Source organism: Hevea brasiliensis, chromosome 1, assembly GCF_030052815.1.
Source record: "Hevea brasiliensis isolate MT/VB/25A 57/8 chromosome 1, ASM3005281v1, whole genome shotgun sequence".
Taxonomy (NCBI): Eukaryota; Viridiplantae; Streptophyta; class Magnoliopsida; order Malpighiales; family Euphorbiaceae; genus Hevea; species Hevea brasiliensis.
Genome location: NC_079493.1, coordinates 114,065,959 through 114,074,967, shown reverse-complemented (window position 1 = coordinate 114,074,967; position 9,009 = coordinate 114,065,959). Strand labels below are relative to the sequence as shown.

Below are 9,009 nucleotides of genomic sequence, written 5' to 3'. Positions count from 1 at the left end.
GCTACCATTGGCAAATCAACTCATCTCTTCTTTATAGTTTGATTTGTATTGAGTAAGAGTGAGTGTTAAAACTTTAAGTTGCATTTAAGAGAGGTTGTACAAGCACCTATTGAAGCTTGAGAGAGTAAGTGCTTGAGATAGCACTTGTGAAGGTTTCAAGCTACCTTGGTAAAAGCTTGGTGTTGAAAAGTTGTAGGGCTTTTGGTCTCTTGCCTTCAAAAGAGCAAATAGTGGAGAGAAGACTCAAAGAGGGTTCTTTGAGAGAGTGGATGTAGGCTAGTTAAGCCGAACCACTATAAAAATCATTGTGTTTGATCTCTCTAACCTTGACCTCCTTACTTTTGTGCAATTTAAATTTTTCTTTTTATACATGATATTAAATGTTAGTTGAATAGATTGAATTGATAAACTTGAGGACATATTGAGTGAGTTGAGAAATTAATTATATATTGTATGATGCATATTTTATTAGATATTGCCATAAATATTGATTGAGGTTTGAATTGCAACTTAGAAACACATTGTTGAAGCACATATTACTTTCATTATATATAGAGAAGCACCTAGTTGAATAAAGCCACAATTTTTCATTAGGCTACAAGCAAGGGCCGAAAAATTGTTAAAGTCCAATTCACCCCCCTCTTGGACTATTTTGGGACAACAATTTAAATTAAACTCAACTTGCTTAATGTGAAAATGGAACATATTCTATTTTGAAATTTTATTTGTTTGTTTTGATTTGAATACTATCAAAACGGACTTTATCGGTTTAGTTTGATCCAAACGGATCATGTACCATTTAGAAAAGAAATTGATCTATATTTATAATTTTTAGTTTTACAATTAATCTTTTATAAAAAAAGTTAAAGTCAACATAATACTTTAAATAATTAAAAAATAATTATTTCCTTTTTTTTCTTTTTTTTCCTTTACTTTATTCTCTTTACTTTAGAAAAAAGTAATTTCGTTTCCTATGATTCTCTCCACCCTCCATTTCTCTCCACTTCCTTTCTTCCTTGGAATAATTTATTAATTTATATCTAAGTGCTTAAAATTTAATAAAACTCACATATTAATTGTTATTTAAAGTTTGAGTAAAAATTGAATTCATGAATTGCAATTTTATTAAACAAATTGATCCTTTCTTTCCAATTTATCGTCTAAAAAAACTATTTTATAATGGCAAAATTGCCCTTGTATGAAAGGAATCTTCTTTTACCTCTAAATATTTCACTATTAATAATTAGAATAATTTATAACTAAGTTTATAAGATTTGGTAAAATTCATATATTAATCCTTATTTAAAATTAGGTAATAACAATTACGTTACTGCACATTACAGCTTTTAATGCATTAAATAATTAATCACAATGCATTACATTACACTTTATTAAACATAATCTAAATTCAAATTGAAAAATAAAGACAGTTCATCAATGTGAATTGGTTTTTAGATAATATCTAACCACCGCTGTTGTCAATACAACAACCACTTAGACACTACTATCACTTAATTATTAATTACTGTAATTGTTATCACTTATTATTAATACTACATATAAACTAAATATTAAAATTAAAATTATCATTACATTACACTACTTATATTTTTATTTTATAACTAAATATAAGAATATAGTGACAATTACTTTACCGCACATTACAGCTTGTAATACATTAAATAATTAATCACAATGCATTACATTACATTTTATCAAACATAATCTAAAATCAAATTGAAAAATAAAGACAATTCATCAATGTGAATTGGTTTTTAGATAATACATACTATGGATGCTTTTGATTTCAATCCAACTCGCGGGACACTCCATTAATTTTTTGTAGCTCGATTAATTTTTCGTAATCTCATCTTATTTTTTATATTGTGCAGAGCGAGGGGCGATAAGATTAGATTTTTCTACTCCGAACCTTTGAAACCTACCCACACTATAATATATTACTATTTTTTATTAAAAATTTATTTTTTTATTTTAATATACTCAAGTACTTAAATATTAAAATTTTACTATTAAGATTATATTGCTGATTTGTATTTCTAACTTATAATTTAATTTTTAATAAATAAATTTTGTTGTTTAATGATAAATTAAAATTAAAAAAAAAAAAAAGAAAATTGCCACAGAATATTTGTCCGGCCTCACTCCCTGCACAGAAAAGTTTTCATTCCAAGCCCGATCTCGACGAGATGAGAATGGGAAGAGCAATCATCACCCGATCTGAACGAGATGAGAATGGGAAGAGCAATCATCACCCCGAGTTAGTATTCCAAAGAGGTACACAGCTATCAAATCCATGCGATCAATTTAAAATTAACTTTTGAATTTGATATTCATGAGTTTCAATTCATCATATGTGATGAAATGATACCTTTAATTCAATTATATAAACTTTGAGTGCCATGTAGGTAGATTACATGGTAGGCATTAAATTAAATAAATTTATGAAACTAATTATTATTTTATTACCCCTGTTTTACAACTTTTCTTTTCTACAATTTTTTTTTAATTTTATCAAAAAATTAACTTCATTCAATTCAACCAAAAATAAAAAATATAAGACTAAAAATCTAACACAAGCGTATTCTAAACTCTAAATAAGTTGATTATTAGCACTCTTAATACACTCAATATTTATAAAAGTTTAAAGAACAAAATAAATCAAATTTTTGACTGAGTTTCTTAGACCATTTGCTAACTAATGGACTAGACCTCTTGAAAGACAAAGAAATGCCTATTACCAGGAAGCTTGATTGTATGCCAAATAAATCGGTCTAAACATTCTATGATTTGATTTTTCTTTTCTTTCTAAGCATAAATACTGCAAGAGGCTAGAGGAGAATGGATAAAAGAAGGTACAAATTTCTTGCAGAAATTGGTAAAAATCCAAATAAAATCTAAACAAACAAAAGAAAGGAAAAAAAAAAAAAAGAAATAGAGAGAGGAAGAAGAAGAAAATTTTTCTTAAAATGCAAAAAAAAAAGAGCAAATATTTGGATGATTATTGTAATTAGACTCAGGTTAATAATTTATGCTAAAATTAATAAAATTAAAAAATATTGGATAAATTTGATAAAAAAATAATCTCTCTTCCTAAATAGTTTCCTTAAAGTGAAAAATGTTAGGTGGGAGACCCATAAATTGTGAAAATTTTTTAATATATCATTTTATTTTTATAGTTAATTTTCGCATAAAAAAAAATTAAAGACAACATATTAAATTTAATGAATAAAAAAAATTTATTTCCCTTTTTGCCAACTCAATTTTTTATTCTCTCTTCACTTTCCAACAAGAGAGAAGTAATTTCATTTCCATCATTCTCTCCACTCTCCATTTCTCTCCTCACACTTTCTTTCCAATCATTTTTTCGTACGAAGAGTTCATTTTCCATCCCCTGCATTTCTCTCTATAACTTAGCTTCCGTTTATTCTTTTAAACTTGTGTCAAATTCTTCATAAGCTATGGGTAACGTCTTTTCAATTCAATGCGGTGATGCCTTGATCGGTCGTTGCTGGGATTGCGTTGCTGGACAAGCTCTTTATGTATGTCAGCTTGAAGACAATCTTCAAGAACTTGAGACTGCAAGAGATAAATTAAGAGAGCTGAGCAATGATGTGATGCGGATGGTCATCAGTGAGGAAACTCCACAAACAGTGCAGCTGGATCGAGTTGGAGGATGGCTTTCAAGGGTAGACGCTACCATTACTGAAGTTAATTCTCTCCTCAACAGAGCTACGCGAGAAAGACAGAAATTGTGTCTCGCAGGCTGTTGCTCCAAGAACTGTAAGTCCACCTACATGTTTGTGAAAAGCGTTTCCGGAAGCCTCAAACATGTGGTTGGTTTGATGAGCGAAGGTGAATTCAAAGAAGTGGTTATCAGGGCCCCTGCTGTCCAACTTCAAGCTAATCTCGAAGCTTTAAGGACTGCAAGACGAGAATTATGGGCTTCAAAGCAGGATGTGAAGCGGAAGGTTGACTTAGAGGAAGGACAACAAAAGAAGGCGCTGCAACAAGTTCTATTGTGGCTTTCGATGGCGGAAGCGATGATAACCGAAGCAAAGGAGCTCGAAAGAGATGGTCCGCAACAAGTTCAGAAATTGCTAGCTGGAGATATTTCCAATTACATGTTCGTGGGAAGGGTCGCCAAAAAATTAGAAGATGTGATTGCGTTAAAAGCCAAAGGAGATTTTAAGGAAGTGGTTGAGAGGACACTTCCAGAACCAGTGGTAGTAAGAAATGTTAATCCAACAGTGGGCACTGAAACTACCTTAGACGAGGCATGGAGCTTCATCACGGGAGATCAGGTGGGAATTTTTGGCATATACGGTATGGGGGGAGTCGGTAAAACTACTCTCCTTGCTCAAATCAACAATAGATTTGCCACTATATCTAATAATTTTGATGTTTTGATTTGGGCTGTGGTTTCTAAGGATTTGAAACTTGAGAAGATTCAAGAGCAGATTTGGAAAAAAATTGGCTTTTTGGGTGACAAATGGGAAAAGAAAAGCCTCCGTGAGAAAGCAGATGACATATTCCATGCATTGAGTAGAAAGAAATTTGTATTATTGTTAGATGACATATGGCAACGAGTTGACCTTGAAGAAATTGGGGTTCCTCTCCCTACAAGACAAAACAGATCCAAGATAGTATTCACAACACGCTCTTACAGAGTAGGCAGGCAAATGGAAGCTGAAAAGATGATAAAAGTGAAACCTTTGGATTGGGAAGAAGCTTGGGCATTGTTTCAGAAGAAGGTTGGGGATATTGATCTTGATATTGTTCCTCTGGCTCAAGATGTTGCTAAAGAGTGTAGAGGATTGCCAATCGCTCTCATTACCATTGGTAGAGCCATGGCCAGTAGAATTACAAGGGAAGAATGGAAGCATGCTCTTAAGGTACTAAGAAGTTCTGCCTCAAGCTTACCAGTCATGGAGGATGAGGTATTTCAAGATATGGAGGTTGAGGTATTTGTACGATTGAAATTTAGTTATGATAGTCTGAGTAGTGATAAAGTTAAATCTTGTTTCTTATATTGTTCGTTATTTCCGGAAGACTCTGAAATTCACAAACGTGAATTGGTAGATTATTGGATTTGTGAGAATTTTGGTGATCACAATGAGTCATATTCTATAATATGTTCACTTGTTGGGGCATGTTTATTGGAAGAGCAAGGCGAACATGTGAAAATGCATGATGTGATTCGTGACATGGCTCTGTGGATAGCATGTAAATATGAAAAAGAAAAGCACAAGTTTTTTGTGGAAGCGGGTGCCCAATTAACTCAAGTATCAGAGGTTGGAACATGGGAAGGATCAAAACGGATGTCCCTGATGGCAAACTCCTTTGAAAGAATCCATGAAGTTCCTAGATGTCCTGATCTCTTGACTTTATTTCTCAGTGATAATCGTCTTTTAAGGGAGATCGGTGATGGTTTCTTTCAATTTATGGATATACTAAATGTTCTGGACCTCTCAGGCACTTGTATAAGGGAATTGCCGATGGGAATATCAAAATTGAACTCATTGCAATATCTTAATCTGTCAGGGACGCAGATAAGGCAATTGCCAGTTGAGTTGAAAATGTTGGTAAATCTGAAATATCTGAACTTGGATGGTAACATCAATCTAAATATGATTCCAAGGGGAGTCATATCTAGTTTATCATCATTGCAAGTTTTGGAAATGTACAACATTGGTATTTTTGAGGTCAAAAAAGGGGAAGATAATATATTGAGGGAAGATAATATGCTAATAGAGGAGCTACAATGTTTGGAACACTTGAATGTATTAAGCAGCACAATAACAAGTGTCTCAGGTCTCCAGAGTTATGTCAACGCCCTCACATTATGATGCATACATTTTGCATAATCATTTAGGTTTAATTTCATAACCATTTTTATTTGATTATTAGTCATTTTTAGCTAATTTTATTAGTTAATTAGTTAGTTTTTCATAATTGTCGATTTTGGATTAATTTGTAATTTTTACTTTGTTTGGTAGGAAAAATGGTGTTTTTGAAGGACTAAAGAGAATTTTGCCATTGAGGAGTGTCTTCTACAGCAAAAAGATGCCAAAAGCAAGTTTTCAAGCTAAAATATGCATAGACCAAACTGTGCATAACTTGCCGCATAAGCTATGCGATTACGCATAAGGAGGAAGAACACTGTTCCAGAACCAGCCGAAATGTGCATAAGGAGACTGCATAGCTTATGCACATTCTCACCTCCCTTATGCAGATTCACGAAATTGTGCATAACCTATGCACCAAGTCATGCAGCTTCGCATAAGTGACCCAGAACTGAAATCGCATAAGGGACTGCATAACTTATGCAGTCCACTTATGCAGTCCCATAAAGAGTTCATTAATGAGCTGGCAGAAGATTCCCTTAATGTATTCCTCCTAGAACATACTATTTTAGGGCTCCATGTCAGAAAAATGCTATATATAGTCCCATTTTCTCATTTTAGAAGGGAGACAAGGAGAAAAGAAGAAGAGGAGAAGAGAGGCAGAATTTGAGGAGTCATTTTCACCTTCCACACCATTTTTAACCAAGATTTGCAGATTTCTTCCTTCCTTTACATTTTTCTACATTTCTAGTGTTTAATTTCTTACTTCTTAGCTTAGATTAAAGCTTTATTTCCATTTAAACTCATCATATCTTGTAAGCATTATGGATAGTGAGTAGTTTACTTTTGATTCTGGAGTAAGGGATGTAATATTTTAGTTATTTTTGTGGATTTGAACTGGGTTAGTCCCAATTTAATGAATTTATGAGGTTTAATCCATTTCTTGTGTGCTTATTCACATGCTTAATGAAGGGCCCCATTAAGTTATGTTCTTAATCCTTGGTTGAAGCACCGAAAGGAGAAAACCAAGTGATAGTTAATCAAGAAATTGGACTTAATTAACTTAGATCTAGAAATAGACTAAGGGTTAAGAGGGTTTTAATAGATTGATTAAAGAACCTAATGGGTCTTGGTTAATTTTAACTCCACGAAAGTAGGATTAAGTTAATTAAGGCACTCTTTGTCTCACTCGAAAGAGTTTTCAAAGGATTTTAGAATTAATCTCCTTTAAACCCATAAATTTCATGGATTGGGCTAGCTAGGGAAAATCCCAAAATAGCTTGAATATGAAATCCCGAACTCCGGAATCGCCTTTTACCATTGTTAATTTCTAATCGAATTTAATCATTTGCCATTTTAAATATTGCCATATTTGAACTTGCTTATTTCAATTTGATGCAATTTTAGTTTAATTAATACATTGTTGAATAGAATATTAAATTTGCACATTTAGATTTCGTACTCCATTACCCATTAATTCATTATTTTAATTTCATGAATACTTCAATTTAGTCAACTTTTATATCGAAAATTCAATCATTAACACAACTCCTCGTGGGATCGATATCTTTTCTATATTACTTGTACGACCCGTGCACTTGCGGTTGGGACGCATCCAGTTTTTGGCGCCGTTGCCGGGGAGTTGTTTGTTTAAGATTGAATTCTTGATCATTTTAGTTGTTTTTAGTTTTATTTTTGTTATCTTTTCATTTTTGTGTTTGTTTGTTCTTTTCGTGTACTTTTAATCTTTTATGAGAAGAGCTAGAAGCTCAAGTGATACATCCTTATTGTTCAATCCTGAAATAGAGAAATTTTGTAAGGCCAACAAGAAAGAAACCAGAAAAAGGAAGGAAGCTTTGAGAGAAACCGAAATTGAAGCAGATATGGCTGATGAAAGAATTAGAATTGGTGTTGGTAATGCTGGAAATGGTCAAAACAATGAAAATGAAGCCCAAGGTGAAGAAGTTGTTAATGCAAATGTGCCTAGGGGAAGTATGATGGATCATGCTTTTCCTCGTTTTGATGACTTGAGAGAGAGCATAGCAAGACCAAGAATTGATGCAAATAGTTACAAGATGGATTTTGGAGTTCTTCAAATGATTCAGAATTCTCAATTTGGAGAACATCCTTCTGAAAATCCACACACACATCTGAAGAAGTTTGCTATGATTTGCGACATGCAAAAACAACCTGGAGTATCTGATGATGCAGCAAGATTGAAGCTATTCCCATTCTCTTTGAAAGATAGAGCATTGGATTGGCTTGATTCTTTACCTCACAACTCCATTACAAATTGGGAGCAACTAACTGATGCATTTCTTGCACAATATTTTCCACCTGGAAAAACTCAAGAGCTGAGGAATCAAATGACAGCTTTCAGACCAAGAGAAGATGAAACTCTCTATGAATCATGGATGAGATGGAAGGAATTAGAGAGATTATGCCCACATCATGCCATTCCAAAATGGATGATAAATCAGAATTTCTACACAAATGTCACTCCTGCAATCAGAGGAATTATTGATGCTCAAACAGGAGGAGAATTTATTATAAAGCATGAAGATGAAGCTTATGAGTTATTAGAGAAAATTGCAAAGAATACTCATCTTTGGAGTAGTCCAAGAGGACCAGCTCCAACTCAGAAAAGGCAAGCTGCTGGAATGTATGATCTTGATCCATTCAACATGATTAATGCAAAGTTTGATGCACTTACAAATGTCCTTGCTAAGAAAATGGAAGATTTGAGTATGTTGGTTAGTTCATCATCATCGGTGGAAGTTCACAACAAGTGGCTTATGCGGAGAAACAACCAGCTGTGGAGTAGATTATGGAGAACAAGCAGCATATGTTGGTAATTATGGAAACAAGCAAATGGGGAATCCTTATTCTCAAACTTACAATCCAAATTGGAGGAATCATTCCAACTTTTCATGGGGCAATCAGCAAGGTCAAGTTCAAAATCGAATTTTCAACCACAACAATGAGTCAAGTTCCATATCAGCAAAATAGGCAACCATTGCCCAATTTTCAGTGAAAAATATGAACCCTCCACCAAAACAAAGAAGAACGAAATTCCACCACTGAAGCTTTATTGCAATGATTCTTGCCAACCAAAATAAGCATGATGAGGAGATGAGAGAGGTGA

At 33.3% G+C, this 9,009-nt stretch overlaps 1 protein-coding gene and 1 non-coding gene across 2 annotated transcripts; one reads left to right on the top strand and one right to left on the bottom strand.

Moving 5' to 3' along the window:
- Positions 1-3,357: 3,357 nt before the first annotated feature.
- Positions 3,358-5,867, top strand: LOC110646953 (probable disease resistance protein At1g15890). Its single transcript, XM_058154162.1, has one exon. The coding sequence runs from the start codon at positions 3,480-3,482 to the stop codon at positions 5,865-5,867; it is 2,388 nt and encodes a 795-aa protein (XP_058010145.1). The 5' UTR covers positions 3,358-3,479.
- Positions 5,868-8,215: 2,348 nt separating this feature from the next.
- Positions 8,216-8,322, bottom strand: LOC131169663 (small nucleolar RNA R71). The gene has a single exon (XR_009140556.1). It is a non-coding gene; the product is annotated as a small nucleolar RNA R71 (small nucleolar RNA).
- Positions 8,323-9,009: the final 687 nt, after the last annotated feature.

Bases quoted from the DNA above. Each gene is read 5' to 3' on its own strand.
- LOC110646953 (XM_058154162.1), top strand. From the start codon at position 3,480: ATGGGTAACGTCTTTTCAATTCAATGCGGTGATGCCTTGATCGGTCGT.